At 39.8% G+C, this 21,910-nt stretch overlaps 1 protein-coding gene across 2 annotated transcripts; it reads right to left on the bottom strand.

Moving 5' to 3' along the window:
- Positions 1–6,427: 6,427 nt before the first annotated feature.
- Positions 6,428–21,885, bottom strand: LOC138022046 (substance-P receptor-like). 2 transcript variants are annotated; one of them, XM_068869068.1, is made up of 4 exons: positions 21,753–21,885; positions 15,617–15,732; positions 12,141–12,373; positions 6,428–8,924 (listed from the first exon to the last, which is right to left on the bottom strand). In XM_068869068.1, the coding sequence occupies exons 2-4, from the start codon at positions 15,642–15,644 to the stop codon at positions 8,079–8,081; spliced, it is 1,107 nt and encodes a 368-aa protein (XP_068725169.1). In that variant the 5' UTR covers positions 15,645–15,732; positions 21,753–21,885; the 3' UTR covers positions 6,428–8,078. The 2 variants fall into 2 exon arrangements, with proteins under 2 accessions (XP_068725169.1, XP_068725170.1); XM_068869069.1 differs by lacking the exon at positions 21,753–21,885 and having other exon boundaries at positions 15,617–15,874.
- Between the last annotated feature and the right edge of the window lie 25 nt (positions 21,886–21,910).

A 21,910-nucleotide genomic window follows, 5' to 3' on the forward strand; every position in this document is an offset into this window, starting at 1 on the left:
AAATCATGATGTGGGCGGAACATTCTTCAACTTTGATAGATTACGTGTCTCCGCGTTAATCGAGGGCTTTTGTAATGCTATACCCTCTCGATAATCCTCGATCAACGATTTATCCGAACAACAAATAATATCACAAACAGCGGGATCGGTAATCAGAATTCGAAATACCTACATGCAACGTGTTTTAACGCGAAAGTAGAAATTTGTTTTATTAGTAGTTTTCTTTCTCATTGGTCGACTTACGGGTGTGATTTTTCGTTTCTTTTGGGTTAGTGACTCATTCATTGACCTCTGTCCCCTGCCTCACTCAAAACTGGCGTTTTCAAAGAACTCAACTGGAAATAACTTAAGATTGTAAGTGTTAATAATGATCTTCAAAGGTACTTACTAAAATTTGAACAATTTCCTCATTAAATGAATTCTTCTAGTGATTTATTTGTTGGGTCAAAGATCGAATTGATTTACCAACTCCAGGTTTCTTAGGTAAACAGCTGGGCAGATAAGCTCTTTGTGCTTGACGTGTGGGTCTCTATATGTGTTTACGATAGGTTTTTTTTGACCGGGTTTTGGCACCAGTAACTACTCCACTGACGTCTTCGGAAAAAATTGGGATTCTTTAAACCGAAACCGTTGACGAATTTCTTTAGTTGATTAACCGCGTTGTCGTTGTTAAGGGAGCTTTCTTTCGTAATTTTAACTGTCGAGTTATTCCTGCCAAAAAACCGAAGTACGTAGCCAAGGTTGGAATAGGCGGAAGATAAAGCTTTTCCATGATTCGTTGGATCAGCCAAGAAATCCAATGTGTACTTGTTCAATATTTTTCCGGAAAGTGTGAAATCACAAAATTCCCGCTTTTAAAGTATTGATGTGAGCTTATGCCACAAATATTTTTTCTGAGGATAACCGAGTAAAGGGACTGCAACCCTTTTTTGCGCCATCTCCACTAAAATAATTACAACCATACCTTTGATCCGTTAAATTGTGAAACGTGAAATGGTACTGATCAAATGACAACATTTTCCAGATGTTTGAGACACGTATTTGTAAATATTAGATCTGGAATATCACATTGGTAGATGCAGGGAGATCACAGAAATTTTTTTCGGACATAGGGGATTATAACGCCTATCCCGACCGCAAAAAAACGCTCTCAGCGTGAAACTGTACTTACAGTAGAAGTAACTTGCGTCCCCTCATGTCTAGGACGCGAGGAAAGCGTGAAAAACTCATGCTCCGACATTAAATGTTATTTTCTGGCTTTGTCGCAAGGTGACTCAAGTCAGCCTGGGACCAAGTTCTCGTTTTGAGGAAAGTGCTAAGGGATTGGGGAGAGAGGCTTTTATCCAGAGAAGAACCTCAGGTAATTACGGAAGATGACCGCGCCCTGATTGGTCGAAAATTACGTCATATTTTTTTCCTTAAACCTACATTAATTGTTGATTTCAGTTTACAGTGTCCCCAATTAGTGCTTCAGCGCTAGAACGATTAAACACTTAAATAAAGTTCATTTCCTTTCTTTTCCCTTTTTCCCTGTTGTTTGTAATAAAAAACACCTTTGATTTTCTAAATGGCTGCCCTGCGTATCATTGATCGATAATACAGTAGCGGAAAGAGGAGAAATAAATAACGCTGTTTATCTTCTTTTTAGAGCGGAGGGGTTGGCGCAGTGGTGAAATCTCTGCCTTCCAACCCTGAGGTCCCGGGTTCCATTCCCGGTTCTGCCGAGAGTGGAATATTTGGTGACCTTCTTTCCCGCTAAAGTTCACTCAGCTTTCCATCCTTCCGAGGTCGGTGAAATGAGTACCAGCATGCATGGACTGCTTAGAAGCGGCTGCAAATTGCGCCTGTATATGCTTCCAGTCCGCTGGGGGTAAATTGATCATTGTAAAGCGCCCTTGAGACGTTAGTGATAAGGGCGCTATATAAAGGCACCACTTTACTTTACTTTTGTACGAGTCCCATTTCATTAAATGTAAAATGTTTATTACTTTAGTACAGCAGAACCGAATTGCTGCAGAAATCATAATGCTACAGCGAGTAACCAGTTACCGTGAAATCTTGCTGCGTGCTTGCCGGATAGAGACAATTAACAAATCGAAGATTATGAGTAGTTCGTTTACTGATATATCAGTATTATTTATAGCCTTTATGAATTACTGGACACGTGTAGTGATACAGAAAGTACGGTATATGTTTCCTAATTGTCCGCGACGACAAGGAAAGGCAGTCCTCTCTTCTCGTTTCATTGTAAAACCCTGAGTATTTGTCCGACCAGAGACCCGTGCCAGTCCATAATTATTTACGAAACAACCTCTTAGACGGTACACTGAAAATATTTGAGGCGTTTACACTCATATGCATCAGTGACAAATCGGGTTCAAAGAAATGCTTTGCCGGTGGGCCCGAGCTGATCCGGCCATCTAGGAAAGAGAGTTCTTCCTCTAACAGTTCCTTCTATTACGCATAGATGGGTCAAGTGTTTCCTTTTAGAAATCTCAAATAGAGCCTTAAGCTTATTGGATGCAACTTACTCTGTTTGACACCAAGCTTAACTTCCCCTTCTACGATTAGAAGAACTCGGCTGCAGCGACGAGCATGAAAATGGCATCCAACCACAGAACTCGCAAGCGGCTGTGAGACGCCTTGAGACTAACTGATTTGAAAGCAATCGATCGCCAAGAAGACCGACAAATTTTTGCAGCTGTATAAAAAACTGCTGCAAAACATCACTCTTCGAAATTAATATATTGATTTTAATTTCTTAGCGATAAATTTTAAAATTAAGAATGAAAAGTAAATATTAAGTTCAGATGAGAAAAAGAATTGATGAACGTTTCTCAATTCATGAATGTCCACTCCGAGAGCTGGCATGTCCGCCCTCCAAGTGAGAAACTTAAGAGTGACATGAATGCCTGAAAATTCCGGGCTTGAGTGCGACTCAGGCCTCACTTTTATGTTTTGTAAACTCTATTAGTACACTTACCAGCACATCTCCTTCACTTTTCGAACAGTTCGTATCTGAGGCTTCTGTAGTACGTGAACGTATCAGCCATTATTATTCCCAACAACTTCTATGAGAAGGGAACACTGAAACAGGTTTTTCAGTTTAGTTTTTTTAGACGTGCCACCACTTGACAATATAGTCCCAACAGTATTTATTATGAGTATCACCTTCACCCGATAGAGGTTCCCTACGTCCGCAGTATATTATTGATCTTAACTCCCTTTATTACTGGGTTGCCAAACCCAATCGGAATCTGTGTTTCATTTCTCCGTATTGCTTTTTATTTTTTTCCGTGTCATGAAAAGTCTTTCCTGTCCCTCCCCTACTAAGTAGTGTCATGGTGTCTAGAGTATTGTGCGTGCATGTCTGGTAAGTTTGAGGGGGTACTACAAATGCATAGATTTTATCCGGTGGACACAGTAGAATATTTAACTTAACCTGCAATGGCAGCGTTATAGTGGATCTTTAAAAAAAGATAATCTTATGGAGCTCAATAATGAAAAGCCAATCGGATAAACAAGACAGGCGGTGAAAAATAAATATCTGCAATCTTCAAAGCGACGAGTAATGGTCTTCGACAACAATTGCATCTTTTGCCGTCCGGATATCATCAGATGAGCTTTGTTTCTAATGTTCTTTGGCTAACTCTGGTGTTGTATACAAGACTGAAACCAAATGGCAAATTCTGTATGGGTTTAAAAGGAATCGAACGCCTTGAATGCATCACATTGTTTACTGAAGTCGCATCTCAGTTGTCTGCCAATTTGCATTTATTTTGTACTCAACTTTGCACGGTCTTCAGGTAAAAAAAATTGGAAATGTGTCAGTGAAGAATTATTTGAAAGAAAGCTTGTTGCCTATGTGGTGCTTCATTATTCACGGAAAAGTTCTTCGGAAAAGGGTTTTATCCTGAACTGAGAAATTTATTTATTTGCATTCTGTATGGTTTGTGACACGGATTGTTTCTTGTTTGCACGCACGCAATTGAAACAAACCAACCGTTAATTGTTGATTTCAGTTTACAGTGTCCCAAGTGAGTGCTCCAGGACTCCAGCGCTAGAACGACTAGACACTTTCAATAAATTTCCTTTCCTTTCTTTTCCTTTTTATGAAGTCGTTTGTAATAAAAAGCACGCAATGATATTCTAAATGGCCACCCTGCTTATCATTGATCGATAACACAGTAGAGGAAACAGGAGAAATAAATAACGCTGTTTATCTTCTTCACCTGAGTCATTACTGCAAGACGATTATTTTCCTCACGCTCAGAGAATGTCGTGTCGCGATTACTGAGAAGAAGACATGATCCCAGCAAAGTTGAGGGCACATCCGCCATCCACAAGGAAGTAAAAATAGAGACGGGGGGGGAGGAAGAGGGAAATTTGATTTGACGCTGCGTAGACCAGGAATGGTACGAAAAAGGGGTATGAATAAATTGTTATTTGCTGACGCCCTTGTATTATGTCTATGCTTATCATTAGCATAGGAATTATAATCTTTAAAGTACTGAGGGTCACAGCCATTAATAATCTTGTGCATTAAACATTTCTCATTCGTATGGAGTCATCAATAGGTAACCAGTCTAGTTTACTAAAAAGTTGAACAGAATTATCAGAAACCTAGCATCTACGATTAACCTGGCAAAACGCTTTTGGACTCTTAATAATCGAAGTAAATTTTCATTTTTGGTGTTTCCCACACTGTGCAACAATATTCAAATAACGGCCGAATTAATGTATTATATAATAGATTCCTTACCCGATTATTAAGATATGTCTTAGCTCTTTTAAGCAAACAAATTCTAGATTAAACATCTACTTGGCTTATCACCAATTGAATGAATAATCGAGCTACGTCGAAGTTATATATCGGAGGGGTCATTTTTGTTATTTGGCCGGTATAAAAATTCCACATAAACAAAGTTCTAGAGATAATAACATGACCCTCACAGGATTCATTTGTACCTTTATCTTTTGCAGGTCCATTGTTTTCAATGATTCAAGGAACATTTGTCTTATTGTAATGATAATTAAAGCAAACAGTTCAAACTGAATGCAGATTAACCATTCATTGAAAGCAAATGAAAAAAAAAAAAAAATAGCTTCTGACCCCAAAACCGGAATAAATATCAATTGAATATGTTTTGGTCTTTGTAGTTGCGGGGATGATTATTAAACTCTTATATATTGGGTTGGTGTTTATCTTTTAGATTTGTAAATACCCCTTTTTGTTCGTATTTGTGAGAAAAGCGCAGGATACCAAATTTACCACTGGAAAAGCGTTATTCTTTGTTTCGTTGATGTTTTAAATGTTTAAAACATTGCATTGAGCAAAAACTTTGTCAAGTAAAGGAAAGAAACATTCGATTGGGAATCTTGAAAAAATGCAGAAATTCGATGGTTGTCAAGGTTATGGAATCTTAGTCTTTAACAGACGGCACTTACATTTTAGACAAATGGAGATAAAACTGCGGTCGATCGTGAAGAGGGCTTCAACAGGGGAGTGTCATTCCACGTTATTTGAGCTTAACTTTGAAGACCAAAAAAATCATGTGTTTAAATCGATGGGGACAAAAATCATTCAAATTCAATATTTAATTTTCTTGATATAAACACTTTTCCTCCGGTCACTTTACTGTAGGAGAGGAGGTTTTCTTGAACAATAGAGGCCACTGGGATACCACTAAAGAATCTGAGATGGCAACGGGAGCTCGTGGGCCCTTGTTCCAAGCCAGCTGTCGAAAATAGAAAATAACACCAATTTTACGCGGTCTTATAAACGACAACGCGTTATAAATAAAAAATAACTATGTTCTTTGCATCAGCTTCACCATCACACAATATGGTGGCAAAGGGTTGTAGAGAAGTAGATCCTAAAGGATTCTTTTATGACCTAGGATCGCAGAGACAAAGAAACCAAAAAGACAGATTTTCTGTAGCTATAGGGCTCTTTATTGCATATATATTCAAATAGTTTTATCCACCTCAACAGCTTATCTTTTACTTTTGATCTACACTTACAAAAGGTACCACTTCTCTTATAGCGCGTCATCGAGCAACACAAGATATAATCATCGCATTTTATTATTTAGGAGGGAGACAAGTCGCCTTTTAAACAGCAGCCTGTAGAGCACTTTTTGCAGAATAGTCATGATTTTCATTTTAAATGAACTGTAACAAGAGTTGCAGACTACCTGACCACCATAATCAGAGATCTTGTCATGTTTGATTGCTGTGAAATGTGTAACTTCGACCTCTTAACACAGTTGATTTGTGAAAGCGCTCATTTAGAGGATTTTCTATAACGCCCCGTGCATTTTCTTCGGAACCTTAAGAAAAAGCATTAGAGTCAGTGGTGATGTAATTCAGCGGGTTTCTCCATGATTAATATCCCATGATTCTTAAGTCCACTCTAAACGAGATGGCGAATTCTGCCGGAACGTGAGTAGGATAGCAGCAGTTTCAGTGGTTTAACTGCCGCGGTGCCGGTGTCACATGGAAAAGTGATTGTATTGGTAACTTACGTTGTAGATAGCGCTTGTTTTATTTATATGATACTTCACGTATTTATTTCCTTCCGTCTTCGTTTGCTTCGCACACCTTCCCGTATTTGTACCCCGATTCGATATTGGGAAGGAACGGCCGGGGAATAGAAATAGAAACGACAACAAACCAGTAATCAAGGACGAAAAGCCCAGCCAAAGCGTGTCATAACTATTCCCTAGCTAAAATTCCTCAAGAAAAATGTAGCGACAGTTAGACCACTTGGCAAGTTTATGGAAAATTTGTAATTTTCTGTTTCAGTATTCTTCTTTGAGCCTTTTTTCATTTTTAAATATTGATCATTGGATAACGCAATTCTCGACTCATTGGTTCAGCCATCTCTGTTGATTAACCATGCTGTTCATTAAAATCGACACCCTGCTTTTGCCATAAAGCGTTACTGTGACCATTTAAAGTCAATGTACGCGTCATAAAATTAATTTTGTTACAGGAAACAAAACGACTTAAGGTGGCTGGAACCAGTTTCACTACTTTTTAGGACCTTTTTTTTAGAATGGTTGTCACTACAAAACTGTATCACGTAAAAAAAATGTTATGATACCATACCGTCTTTACTTGCTTATATCTTAAACATGAACTCGGTGACCCCCATTTTTTATTGTAAAATAGTAATATTAGCAATTTGAGATAACACTAACTGCACTACCTTAAATTATCGAAAATTTAAGGTAGCTCTGAAGTGGCTCCCAAGAATTTTTTTAACTTTGCTGATAGTTCTATCTCAATTTGCTTATTACTATTCTCAGTACTCTAAAAAAATGGGGTTCACCGAGTTCATTTTTGAAATTTAAGCAAGTAAAGACGAAATATAGGGTGTTTTTGGAGAGCTTTCATGTTGCCATAGTAAGCTATTACGTAAAAATAGTGAGCGCATTTTGTTAAGCAATAATTGGTCTTTGATGTGGTACCGTAACATTGCTGTTACGTGATACAGTATAGTAGTTATAACCCATTTAATAAGAAGGTCTCTAAAAGTGGTGAAACTGGTTCCAGCCACCTTAAAAGGCACACTTTCAAGGCTTTTCGTCTGTTTTTAGTATGGAAATTCGCATTGCTTATCGCAGCAATCGGATTAAATCGGAATTTCAGCTTTAGTGGAATTTTGAAAATTGTTCCACGGCACGCAATGCCTATCGGTTAAAGGTGGGCCTGTAATCGCTTTTCAACTGCGTTTGCAAGGGAGAACGATACAAAATTGCCAGTTTGGCTCAAAACTCTATCCCCGGTTCAACGAAAAAGAGATAAGATGATCAAAGTCAAATAAGCACTTTCAGTTTTTTTTTGGTCATCCATAAATGGAGGATTCCTGTCAGGTATCCCTTCAGTGCTTCCAAAACTAAAAAATATAGTAATTGTGCGTTTGTGCGCCACGTAATTCTTTCCAATGGACTGGATTGGATTTAACGGGATCACTTTTGCTGGGTAGAATATCTGTTCAGTGTTGGAGGCAGAAAGACTTCTTTCTTTGTCCAGTGACAGGAGTTTTCTTTGGAGCGTTGGTCTAAATGAGTCTAACTAGAAGAGCTATGAGTGCGCATGAGTAAAGCGCCTTCACCTGACTGCGCCTGATAGACAGACTGGCCTGAAGTAACGTCCTGTTTCAGGGGACGACAACAAAGTCTTCGAAGAATGTTTTTGAATTCGTGATTAAATCTCTGATTGAGGAAGATGTACAGGCAGGGATTAATGGCGCTATTGGCATGCGAGAGAAAGTAAAAACTTGTTTCCAAGTGGTCGACTTTCAAAAGCTCTTTAAAAGTGTCCGTGTAATAGTAACCCATCAAATGTATGATATGGGTCGGCAACCAACAGAGTGCAAATGTCAAGACGACTATAATGAGCATGCGCAACACTTTACGCTTTGACGTCTGGTTTTGACGTTTCTGATGCGCCGTAGACTCACCGGGAATCTTGCGTGACCACAAGTGGCGCCCAATGCGAATATAAAGCACCGCTATAACAGCCAGTGGGATTAAATAAAGCACCACAAATGTGATCATGAAATAGACCCTCCCAATCTGGATCTGCGTTTTGCGGTTGTTGGACAAGTAAGTCCAAACCATTCTGCAAACCCATTTGTCACCTTTATCAGCAGGGACGCTGTCAAATAACACCAGATACAACGAGAAGTACAGCGAGGAAGAGATCCAAATGACACAGGTGATCAGTTTGGTGTTGCGAATAACAGGAACATGAGCAAAAGGATGAAGGATGGCGAAATAGCGATCCAACGAGATAAATACGAGCGTGATTATGGAAGCAGCTATTGATAGGACCCCGGCGAAATTGACAAACTTGCAAGTGACTGCACCAAAACCTCCTGAGAGCCAGGTCTGTCCAAGGTAGAGAAATTTTACCTACAAAGAGGATCACATATCGGTATAAATATAAGAGTAAGGATTGCACGGTTGGTTAGTGCGCGGCCTTCTTTGCGAGGGATCCCCAGTTGGATTCTTAGTAACCTCACATCTTTGCCTCGACTTCTTTCCATTCTGTATAGCTTCAGATAGCATTAAATACCCTTAAAACGGAGTACTGATGGAAAGAGGGAGGTAAAATGGACGCACTATCGGCTTCCTGGGGGAATACCCTCGCTCTAGAGGGTAAAGGAACTTCCGACGTTAAATAAGGTGTACATTTACCTCAACCTAAATGCAGAGGCATTTTTTGCATCTGACTTACTTAAACAAAGAGCTTTAAGAGGAAAAAAATTCTCATAACTTCTCATATAACAATTAAGCTGTATCTCAGTCTTAATCCAGGGACTGACAAGTACACAAAAAGGACATTTTAGGGCCGATTTCGGGCCGATTTACACGGAACGATTTTTGCATGCGACAACGGCTTACGACAGGCCCACGACATAATTTACGATTGTTGTGTTCGTCAGAAAAAATGTCGTAGCATTTTAAAACATGTTTTAAAACGCTGCGACAATCGTAAGTCATGTCGTAGGCCTGTCGTGAGCTTGACGCATGCCACAAAAATCGTACCGTGTAAATCGGCCCTTACACGGCCTGACTTCTTCGTACTTCCTAAAACATGGAACCAGCTAAAACCACCCAAAATCAGCGTGACAGTCACGCAACAGCAACACAGACGGCCATGTACGCAAATATCAGACACACCGGTCGTCTTAAGGTATATTGTGGATGGTTTTGGGTCGTTTTGGCTGGTTTTGTTGGTGGTTGTAGGTGGTTTTGGGTGGGTTCATGTTTTAGTAACTACGCTGAGTTCTTCACGGAGTTAATTGATTTTCACAGTATCAATAGGGAGCTTTAGCAACGACGACAGCGACGGCAACGAGAACGTTAGCCTGCAGAACAGGCATGATTTTTTGCGTAAACAGAGGCGAACGCGAGGCGAGCGCGAAGCGCGAGTGGCGCGCGAGGGGAGGAGCGCTAAAAAATCCGAGAACGTCAGAAATTTGCATAATTGGTAGGCAAAAACAATAGCTTTTGCACGCTCTGTACGTGCTTTTTTAATTTTTTGTCCATTTTTTTGCAATCGTTGGCAAGACAACAACGCGAAATGACCAAATTTGAGGTTTTATGTAGAACGTCAGCTTTCGAAACGGCGACGGCAACGGCAACGAGAACGTCGCCGTTAAACGTGAATTCGCGTTATTGTAATAACTTCGCGACTATTCCAAGGATTTTAACGTGACAAAGGTGTGGCAATCCCTCAAGAACGAAATTACAATCGTGGACAAAACTCTAAAGAAAATTACCCTTCCAAGCGCTTTTAATTGTAAGCAAACAATTTGACTCCCCTCCCCCGTCTCAGTAGGGAACTAGGGAGCTTTAGCAAAGACAACGGCGACGGCAACGAGAACGTCACAAATTTGCATATTTAGTGGGCAAAAACAATAGCTTTGCACGCCCTGCGCGTGCGTTTTTCATTTTTACCGTCGTCAGCAAAGCAACAACGTGAAATTACCAAGTTTGAGGACCTGGAGATAAATTTCATTTTTCTCCCCTCGTAAAGGTTTCATTCCTGAGGGACTGAAACACGTTTGTCATATTAAAAGGCTTGGAATAGTCGCGAAGTGATCGCAATAACGTGAATTTATGTTTTTACATGACGGTCTCGTTGCCGTTCCCGTCATCGTTGCTAAAGCTCCCTACTTAAGCAACGACAACGGCGACGGCAACGAGAACGCCACATATTTGCATATTAAGTGGACAAAAACAAAAGGGAGATTAAGATCTACGACGCCGACTTCGACGAAAACGTCACCTCAAAATATAACGTTGCACTATCGTAAGTTTCTCGCGGTTTGGCCATCTCGTTCGCGTCCTACAATGTGGGCGAAGTATCCTAAAAAAAATTAGTACGAGCGGTTTCAGAGCAAAAATAGAGAATGAAAGATTCACATTTGAACGCTCACGTGGTCGTTTCACGTCGTTGTTGTGCAGAGAACCGCACGTTTACGTGCTAAAATGCGTGCCGCACGCGCAGCACTTAAAGTCCCTAATAGCTTTGCACGCCCTGCACGTGCGTTTTTCACTTTTGTTCATTTCTTTGCCATCGTGAGCAAAACAGCATCGTGAAATAGCCAAATCTGAGGTTTTATTAAGAACCTCAGCACTTGAGGATACATATACATTTTCTCCTCTAAATGAAGCGCCGTTTCGACCAGTGTTATTCTTGAACAACTACCACACCCTAGTCGTATTAAAAAGGTTGAACTAGTCACGAAGTGATTACAATAACGCGAATTTATTTTTGAGATGACGTTCTCGTTGCCGTCGCCGTCGTCGTTGCTTAGTTAGGGAGCTTTAGCAACGACAACGGCGACGGCAACGAAAACGTCACAAATTTGCATATTTAGTGGGCAAAAACAATAGCTTTGCACGCCCTGCACGTGCGTTTTTCATTTTTGTCCATTTCTTTGCCGTCGTCAGCAAAGCAACAACGTGAAATTACCAAGTTTGAAGTGTTATGGAGAACGTCAGCACCTGGAGATAAATTTTCATTTTTCTCCCCTAAATTAAGCGCCGCTCGTAACGGTTTCATTCCTGAGGGATTGAAACACCTTTGTCATATTAAAAGGCTTGGAATAGTCGCGAAGTGATCGCAATAACGTGAATTTATGTTTTTACATGACGTTCTCGTTGCCGTTCCCGTCATCGTTGCTAAAGCTCCCTATTAAGTTCCCTAATGTTGTTTCCTGGAAATGAACACTTGTCAAATCAACATTGGATAGGGGAAAGGGGGAGAAGAAGTAACTGCTGTGGAATTCACAAGGGAGAAATAGTGAAAAAATGCTTTTTGTTAGTTTTTGTACGTTTTCTTAACGAGTTTTGTCCACGGTTGTAGTATGAACGGAGCTCAGTTTAGGGGAGAAAAAGAAATTTATCCTCAAGCGCTGACGATATCTCTGAAACCTCAAATTTGGTCATTTCATGCTGTTGTTTTGCTGACGACGGCAAAGAAATTGACAAATCTGCAATATACGTTGCCGTCGCCGTTGTCGTTGCTAAAGCTTCCTAATATGGCTGCCGTGACATCACTTGAATGTGGTCGGGTCTCACGACCTGACCCTTGACCTTAGAACTAAAACAACTTACCTCAGACGGCATAAGGAATAACGAAACGAGCAAATCCCCAATGGCCATGTTTACTATGAGAAAGTTGAATGTGCTCTTCATCCTTTTGCGTGTAGCCACAATATAGATAATGCTTATGTTACCGAAGAAACCGAAGATAAAGGTCACCACATAAGCTAGTGTCATCCACACCGCGGTCTCGCTCCGCTGGGAAGTCAAAATGGAGACGGTTGCAACTGTGGCGTTGTCACCTCCTGTTTGAAGAAAGTATTAAAGTTTCGGGTTACATTAGCCACAGAGATAAGATCCGCCCCTTTTTTTACTCTACAGGCGGGGAACGACTTTTATAAGGCACATTAAGCAACTGACGCGGTTATGGCGACGGCGAAGCCACGGAACGAACCGTTTTAACGGCAAAAACCGACAAACGTTCTGCACACGCGGCGTCAGTTTAAAAATATATCTTGTCCATCTTCCCGAACACAAAATGAGAAATGACCAAATTTAATTGAGGGTTTGGTAACAACGTAAGCATCCAGCGGTAAATCTTCTTCATTCTAGTTTCTAATCCTTATTCAAGGCCTTAGATATTTCTCACACCGTACACAACGGGAACCAGAAGAAGAAATCACAAAGTACTTGCGATAGCACAAATTTTTGAAGCAACGTGTTTACTTGCGTTGCTGTTGTCGTGCTTCGTAATTCTCGAAAATTCGATTCTTGAATCCTCGGCCGAGGATACCTAAACTTCGAGCCAGGATTCGAGCTAGGATCCGAGCCAGAATTCGAGCTAGGATCCGAGCCAGGATTCCAGCCAGGATTCGAGCTAACATGAGCTTTCTCCGCTATTTATTCTCGAATCTCTCGGTTAGGTTAGGTCTCGCATCGGTTAGGTTAGGTCTATTTAGGTTGGTTCTAGTCTAGTTAGGTCTAGTTAGGGTTAGGGTAGGTCTCGGTTAGGTTAGGTTAGGTCTCGGTTAGGTCTCGGTTAGGTCTCGAATCCTGGCTCGGATCCTAGCTCGGATCCTGGCTCGAATCCTGGCTCGGATCCTGGCTCGGATCCTGGCTCGGATCCTAGCTCGGATCCTGGCTCGAATCCTGGCTCGGATCCTGGCTTTATTCTTAGTTTATCTCTCCCCGGCCTCGTCCTCTTAAATTTCTTGTGAAATGTGAACCAAACAGCAGACTTTTAAGGTCTGATCAAAACGTTCGCAACATTTCAACGCAACAACTGGCAACATTGTTGGGCATAACATGTTGCGTACGTTTGGCCAACCTGTTGCGATATGTTGGATGATATTGGATCAAATTTGAAAACGGTCAATTTTTTTCGTGAACATTTTGGATGTTGCATGATGTACTCGTTTGGCCATGTTTCATGCAACTATGCACTAGGGCATGCGCGCTTGGTCCACTTCAGTCAGGGGCATGGGGCACATAAACATCGACATGTTGCGGTAAAAAATGTTGCGTGCGTTTGGCCAGCCCGCTCAACACATGTCGCAACATCATGCAACAATGTTGCAAGAGTTGCGAGCGTTTGGCCAGGGCTTTAGACTGGCAAACTGGATTACGGGACGTGCCCTTTGCATTGGGAGAAGGCAGGAGAAAGGAGAAAGGCCTGGGGGCCGTTTCTCGAAAGTCCCGAAACTTTACGGTCCATTTTCGGGTGTCACAATTCCTTTTGTAACTCAAGAATCGAGAGCATTTAATTCGTCAAACTTCACAGTTAATTTTCTTTTTGGTGTCTTGAAAGCGTGTTAAAGATCGGCTTTCCAAAACAAGCGGTTGGCAATTTCACATATGGCTTTTCGGGACTTTCGAGAAACGGGTCCCTGGTACACTGTAATGAGTTTGTTACCGCGGTTCCGCGCGCACGCTACAAAAAATAGAGAGAAAGAAAAGATAATAAAACGGGACACAGGATGAAAAGCCTGATTCCTTATGATTTCAATCTTGTCTACAGAAATGAATACCATACAAATTTTATATATTTTAGGGTTTCCTTTGACGAAACGAATTAAAAAGGAAGATATCAATTAATTAACGGCTACAATAGAGGACAAACAAAAAGGAAAGTGGATGATATGCAAATATTTTCACATTCATTCCAACGTGTTTCTATTGTTTTTGTCCGCACTGCCTCACTATCAAGCTGAATATTTGCAGAACACTGGGATTCATCCTGGCTGTTAGAAACAAATGAGGTATAAACGTGAGACACATACTGTTATTAATTTTATTAGTCAACCTTAATGGTACATTAGCACAAAACTTCCTCTAGAGAGAAAAAAACCGATCAAAGGGAAATAACTTTAAAAAAAATTTATGAGGCCCAAAAAAGGAAACTGAAAACTTTTTTTGGGCCTCATAAAATTTTACACAGTTTAGTTTTGGAAGCAATATTTGGCGACTGCTTTGTCTATTGGATGAAGTTTATTTACCGCCTTCTATAAGAATTCTGACGATATTAAAAACGGATGGAGTTTGATCTCTCGCCAAAACGTGCACTGAAAGCCATGCGAGTTTTTTCCGGGTGCGTTATAGGTAATGAATACATCCCAAAATCAATTTGAAAAATTTGAAATAAGGCGTGTGAAATTTTTCGAAGAAAGCGGCTGCTTAAATTACATTACCGAAGAAAGTTTCAGTTTTTTCTTTTGTCTGTGAAATAGAAAGGTTAAATCTCATTTTTGTCTCTTTGTGCCGCTGATGCATGATCTTTTATTGATGGCTTTTTACATGAAATAATTGACACAGTAACCTCATAAGCCTTGAATTGCGCAAAAGCTGTCACTTTTGCGTAGGCCTAATAACTATTCTGTTGACACGTTTGAATTTCGGCGAGGAAAAAGAAACAGGAAAAACTATATAAAATTCTACGGATCAAGATAACTACGCTCTGATTTAGTCACAACTTTCTTTTTGAGGGAAGTTTATTGAATTTGTCATTTTTTGTTCGTTTTGTGTTTTTCCTTTATACAGCGCGACAATGCAAAACTGAAATTCAATCTCAACTCGACAAATTTGTGTATAAATTGTTGTTGACATGACCGAGTTTAATTAAAAATTTAATATAGTACTTAATATTTGAAACAATAACGCATATTGAGCGACAAGTCAAAGAAACAGCAGTCTGTTACAAATTAAACTTAAATATTAGAGGAAGTCCTGGGCGGAGAAAAAAATACAAAATAATTTAAAAATTAAGATTAAAATCCTGTGTGTGATTTTACAATCTTGAGGTTTTGTCCTCTCAGATCGATAAAGACGGAATCAGTTTTGCTCAATAAAACCAAATGGTTGTAGTGATGGAGCTGTACCCGAATGGCTTCTGCTGTTGCTTGGCCCGGCGAGACGATTTAATTTTCCAAGCTCTTTTTGAAAAGTGTAATTGTTGCAGAACATTAATTAAAAAGCGGGAAGAAAAATAGAAAAATGAATTTTTCACTGAGGCCAAGAGATGTGATTATGTTGCAATCAAAAAGGTAACTTACCTTCGATAGATGCATTATTTATCGCCATATTCTGACCAATGTTGCCCTCCTAATACTACTCAAATTGGTCACAAAGCGTCTACGGTTTATATCTTTGGCCTCTGGCAAGTTTTAGTCTGAGAGATGGAAAGAAAAGATGTGATATTAACAGGGTAATGAACGACATAAGACGCAGCCAGCAGATATAACAGGAAAGTTTGGCTTTGGTGGACAATCGATCTTGTGCCTTTCACAATCATTAATGATTTCGCCGGCTGAACTAACGAACTATCCGAGAGGCCAAGATAAATGTCCCCGTTTGTAAACAACCCTGTCACATTTGAGATACCTGCCACAGCCAATGGCTTCTTTCCCACCAATAGGGTCTCCAGACAACACGAATTTATTTAAACCTTGATAGTTTTTCTTCAATCTTAGAGGACAGTACTGTGATCTCATTTGGGGTTATGATAAAAGATGGGTCATTAGCGACCAGACAAATCAAAGAAATCAAAGACTTTATAAAAGTGGGAAAATGACTGGCAGAAAGTCTAATGAAGGGAAACCAGTAAAACTAATCAAAGTGGGCTGAAATAATATTTTTTTCGAATTAAACTTGTCGCCAAACCTGTAACAACTTAACTGAACTGTGACAAACCTTATAACAAAGTAAGCTACGTCTACTTCCGAAAATTTTAAATTACTACAAAATGAAAAAAAAATCAAAATCGGTTATATACGTATATAGATATAGATATAGATATTTGGTAGTCATTTCGAATTACGATGTTATTTTCTGTCAATACACGACAAAATTCAAAACAGGCGGTCACAAGACAAGCACAGGTTACACGAAGAATAAGTAAAAAGTAAAAAGGGACACGATTCCATGAAATGTTTCAAAATTACAAAAAGGGAAAACACAAAAAATGTCTGTCTACAACAAAGATACTTGACTGGCACTGGTCTCTGGTCGGACAAATACTCAGGGTTTTACAATCATGAAACGAGGAGAGAAAACTGCCTTTCCTTGTCGTCTCGCAGAAGAAACATATACCGTACTTTCTGTGACTCACCACACGGGTTCAGTGATTCATTAAGGCGATAAATAATACTGATATATCAGTAAACAAACTACTCATAGTCTTCGATTTCTTTTAATGATCTTGTCTCTATCCGACAAGCACACTGAAAGATTTCGCGGTAACTGGTTATTCGGTGTAGCAGTATTTCAGGAGCAATTCTGTTCTGATGTACTAAAATAATAAACATTTTACATTTAACGAAATGGGGCTCGTACAAAAAGACGATTTGATACTGTATGCATGTTGTAAGATTTATCTGATCAGAAAAGACGGTGTGAATAAGCCGAGAAGCGGTCCATGAGATGGATTAACTGAACATTAAAAGACAATTTTAGGGAGATAAAACAATAGTCGATGCTTAATGATCAAAACTCATTTATTGGTCAGGGGGAGGCACCCTGAACGTTTCCTTTTTAAAAGCCATAATGTAGTTACCGAAGGCGAAGTGTATATCTGCGAATGCTAATCGGTCTAATCGCGACACGACATTCTCTGAGCGTGAGGAAAATGATCGTCTTACAGTAATGATACAGGTGATAAGAAAATAAACAGCGTTATTTCGTTTCACTTGTTTCCTCAATTATCAATGATACGCAGGGCAGCCATTTTGAAAATCAATCTTTGTTTTATTATCAAAAACGACAGATCACTTCAAAAAGGGAAGGAAAGGAAAGGAACTTTATCTAAGTGCCTAGTCGTTCTATTGTAGCGCTGGAGCACTAATTGGGGACACTTTAAACTGAAATCAGAAATTAACGCAAATTAAGTCAAATGTTGGTTAATGAGGAAAAAATATCACGTATTTTCGACCACTGTGTCAGGGCGCGGTCATTTTCATAATCACCTGAGGTTCTTCTCTGGATAAAAACCTCTCTCCCCAACCCTTAAAACACTTTCCTGACTTGAGTCACCTTGCGACAAAGCTAGAAAATAACATTTAATGTCGGAGCATGAGCTTTTCACGCTTTTCTCGCGTCCTAGATCTTCGGACTAAATTTCGTTGTAACGTTAGCAAGGAGATATTGTAAGATTGCAACAGGCTTCTGAGACAGGCGATAAAAATAGGGAAAAATAACTTGAGGTCCAATTTGGACTCAACTCTATAAACTCTTAGACAAATAGGGATCATCCGGTCCTGAGTGGGAAGCGAGCAGGTAGTTTTATTTTAAGTTTTAAGACGGTCGAATATAAAGCAAATTAAATATGAAGTTGTAAAATTAAAAGCTTGGTCTGCAGGCAGTTAAACAGGGTTTGTCCAATGTAATGAATTATAGCAGACGAGAGCGGAACTGAGGACCAGAGGAAAGCCTTGCGGTTAGCCAGAATTTCCTTCCATGGCAGTACTTCTAAAATATACGGCTCTAGCTGACTTATTTTTAACATTTCATTCACCACATCTGCAGAGTTAGAAAGTTAATTAATACTCGCAACTGAAAATGTCTAAAACTCAGGACTGTTGGGAGAAAAACAGATATGATTCGACTGTCTAGTCTGTAATACAAAACAAAACAAAAGTAACTTATCAAACATAAGCGTACCTAGTTTAAAACGATGCCAATTAAACTAACACAAACAAAACTATGATTTGTTGTCGACAACATACCACAAAAATAACCTCTGTACACTCTGGGATATCTAAACTTTGCAGCAGAGGTACCTCTTACAGCTTGCGCCTCTGACTAATCACTGGTGAAAAATCGCACTTTGAGTAGAGCTTCGTGAAGTAGTGTAAATTCACTTGGGATTCAACCCAATACGAAGTCAAGGGATCGCTCAAAAATAATGCCTTTGTGAAGAATGGGTCGTGGATAAGTCGCTAGGAGATTACATACGTCAGCTATGTGTCAGTAAGGGCTACCGGCTGGGTTCTTGTATTTTTCTCAATTTCCCCACCATCGAAGAAGGCTTCAAAAGTCTGTCATAAAATCTGAGAGAGAAAATTCTTTCCACGCCCTACACGCGATCACGAAAGCAATCACTCGAGATCACAGGTGAGAGAATATTTGTCCGGTAATTTGCACAATCTCGCATTAACCTTATTTAACCCGATCCGGCCTTAAAAACTGAGAACATTTGAAGAGGGTTATGGATGTTTCTGGAGTGGTGTGTGGATTAACAGATAACATCTCTAATAAATTGCGAGACCTTGAAAAACAGAAAACACCAGCAAATTCGGATAATTTTTCAAATCAATGACGTCGATGATGAGTGAAATTCTCGTATTGTAAGTCTTCTTAAAAGCTATAATGTAGTTACCGAAGGCGAAGTGTATATCTCCGAATGCTAATCGGTCTAATCGCGACACAACATTCTCTGAGCGTTAGGAAAATGATCGTCTTACAGTAATGACACAGGTGATTAGAAGATAAACAGCGTTATTTTGTTTCACGTGTTTAGTTTAAATAAAATCTCAAAGGTAGAAATACAGAAATCACGCCGGAAAGGTTAGCATTTATTTGCTTGTCCAATTCAATTGCCTTTCAAGAGTGTGCAGAGGTATACAGGAAAGTGGCTTCCGTGACTTACGAACTCTCTGTTTGTCACGCGGCTGGTCAAAGAAGAACAACAGGCAGGTTCACACTGGGGATATTACAATGCTTTTAATATGTCAGAGTTTTACTTTGAATGTGAATGGGTCATTTATTTTAGTTTAAGTACCTTACTTTAGAAACGAGGTATCTTCACAGATGCCGAAGTATGATGCCAAGTCTTGTTCTATCACCCTTGAATGCGTACTTGAGCAGATCAAAAGACGAAAAGGCGGTAAGACATCAAATGAAGTCGGCTAACTTGAGTTTCTGTCTCACTTATGGCCTACTTGGACCCAAGTATGAACTCGCTTTAACATGGGCTAAAATGTTCCGGTGTCGGAAAACCGATGACGCGGCATTTTTAGGTGTAGCCTCTCTAGTCTTGCGTACGACAGTGACCTTACTTTTTGTCGCAATATGCGGGTTACTGTTGAAACCGCATTATTTCCATAATGACAAAATAAACGATGTAATCATCTGTGTTAACGTAACTTTAGTTCATCATAAGGCAGCCAGAATGGAGTGTGTCAACTCAATTTTCTGGGAAGAATGAGAGTGTTATTTCATTAACGTGCATCGTCAATAAGATAAATTAGAGTTTACGTAACGAGGACGGAAGCGGTCATTTGAAAAATAAGCAATTTTGCACCATCGTTACTATGGATGCGTGCCATTATTCCATCTTGTTCGTGTTGTGCGATATCAGGGAGCTTGAGCATGCGCGTTATTGAGACGCGGACGGTAACCGGAAGAAAACATTGTTAAAAGGGAAAACATCTCATTTCCGGTTGCCGTCCGCGTCTCAAAAGCGCGCGTGCTTAAACTCCCTAATAACTCCGCCGTACCTCATTCGGATCGTGATCAAGTCAGTGATGAAGAAAGCGAAAGGTTGCCTTTTGGTTGCTCTCATTTACCTCAAAACTATAAATGACGTGATTTCTCGCTATCCTTTTGAAAAGACGGGAAAGAGGAGCAAAAAAAAAAATTGAAGCACCGTCGATGTTCTTACTCGTCAAAGCTAGCATTTCGTGATGACAAAACACTCGTCCGTGCTTAATTGCGCCAATTTGTAATAAAATCTTTGGAAGAGGTCACGACTGCCTTAATCAAGTCTAGGCATCTTAGAGGTCATTAAAGATAGTTACAAGTTCAGGGATTTGCGCCTGTGAAAATAAGGGCTGCGATCATAATATAAGCAATTGAATTGTCAATCGCGGATCCATCGAAACTCCCATGGGCCTAATAAAAGACACAGTTTAACCATGGCTCTAGCAATCGTAAATTAAAATGTTTACCTTGTTCAAAATTATCTTGACGAATCTGTTAATTACACTTGACGAAACTTGCTGTTAAGTGCGATAAGCAGCTGTTAATCTTAAAGTGAGTTGAATGTTCCTGTAGATCTGACAGAAATGCGCCGTAAGTTCCATTTCGTGGGCAAGAGTGTAGTGCACATTTAAAAAATTAAACGATTTGAGCTTTTTCACTGGCCAAAATTGAATAAACAAAACAGCCCACTGAAGTCGGTCACAGCCCTGAATCATTTCATAACAAAACACTGTAAAGGCAAAGATAGGAATGCAAGCCCGGGAATGCAAGACTGCGAGATTGATGGTCGTTGAAAAAGCGTGGTTTGCAGTTCAACGAATGATTTGTGGTTCTACGATACAATTTGTTATCGTGTGTTGTGACAGAGGCAATGTGGGGATGAACTACTCGCTAGCATATAATTCACATGCTAGTAGTTGAACTATAGAAAGCTCAACAATAAAAAACAGCCTGTGTAGTCACCCTATTAGGGCTTGCCGTTACGCTAATACTGACTGATAGCTCAATCGAGGACATCGCATCCTCATAAGAGGAGAATGTTTGCCCTCCCGCACTCCGTGGTTATGATCTTGATGGATACCGCCAAATTGACTGGGAAAAATAAATGCAAAATCGTGTACGGTCTGCTCAGTCTTATTTTTCGCTACGTAATTTCACATGTCGTGGCTTCCACCTAGAAGTTGATTCAACCTTAAATGTTATGAAAAATTAAGACCTTGCCCTTAAAAGATATTTACCACAAGACCTTTTTAATCTACTTTTGTTATTCAGTTCTTATCTTAACTAGAAAACTATTTAAGATGTATTTTCTGGAATGTGAAAAGTCATAAAGCACGATATCTGCAAAAACGCACAGTCATCAGTCTACACTGAACTTATTTCTCATCTAGAAAGCTGATTATTTCGTCGCAAAAGGTGGCCGAGTGAAACAGAACCGGTGGGATAGGGTGGTTCAACTGGTTCTAAGATCTTTAAACCATATATGCAATTGGTTTACAAAATTAACCTAACATGTTTTCAGCCATTTGATTACTTTCACCTCTCACCTGAATATCTCTCATTATTTTTTAACGTAAAGGAAAGTCAGTTATTTTTAAAAACTTGATTAGCTAGGCATTCGTAATTAACTACACATACAGTTTTCGCACAACTTAATGCAACATAGCCCAAACTGGCATAATAATGGTCAACGTAAGAAATTCAGAAACTTACTTTGTTGGACAGAAGAGATCCTGGTAGAAAAAGACGATGCCTTTTTTCGACGGCTTTTGAGTGCTGCTCCGAGCGTGTCCGTTCTATGTAAGGAAGAGATAGAGGTTAGAACGCGGGTCACAGCTTTCGTAAGAAGATACCATACACCGTCAAAGGGA

Source organism: Montipora capricornis, chromosome 10 (genome assembly GCF_036669925.1).
Source record: "Montipora capricornis isolate CH-2021 chromosome 10, ASM3666992v2, whole genome shotgun sequence".
Lineage (NCBI taxonomy): Eukaryota > Metazoa > Cnidaria > Anthozoa > Scleractinia > Acroporidae > Montipora > Montipora capricornis.

Coding starts and splice junctions, on each gene's coding strand:
- LOC138022046 (XM_068869068.1), bottom strand. CDS start 15,644: ATGGCGATAAATAATGCATCTATCGAAG. Junction 12,374..15,616: donor AAATAATGCATCTATCGAAG/GTAAGTTACCTT, acceptor TTCTTCAAACAG/GAGGTGACAACGCCACAGTT. Junction 8,925..12,140: donor TATTCCTTATGCCGTCTGAG/GTAAGTTGTTTT, acceptor TCCTCTTTGTAG/GTAAAATTTCTCTACCTTGG.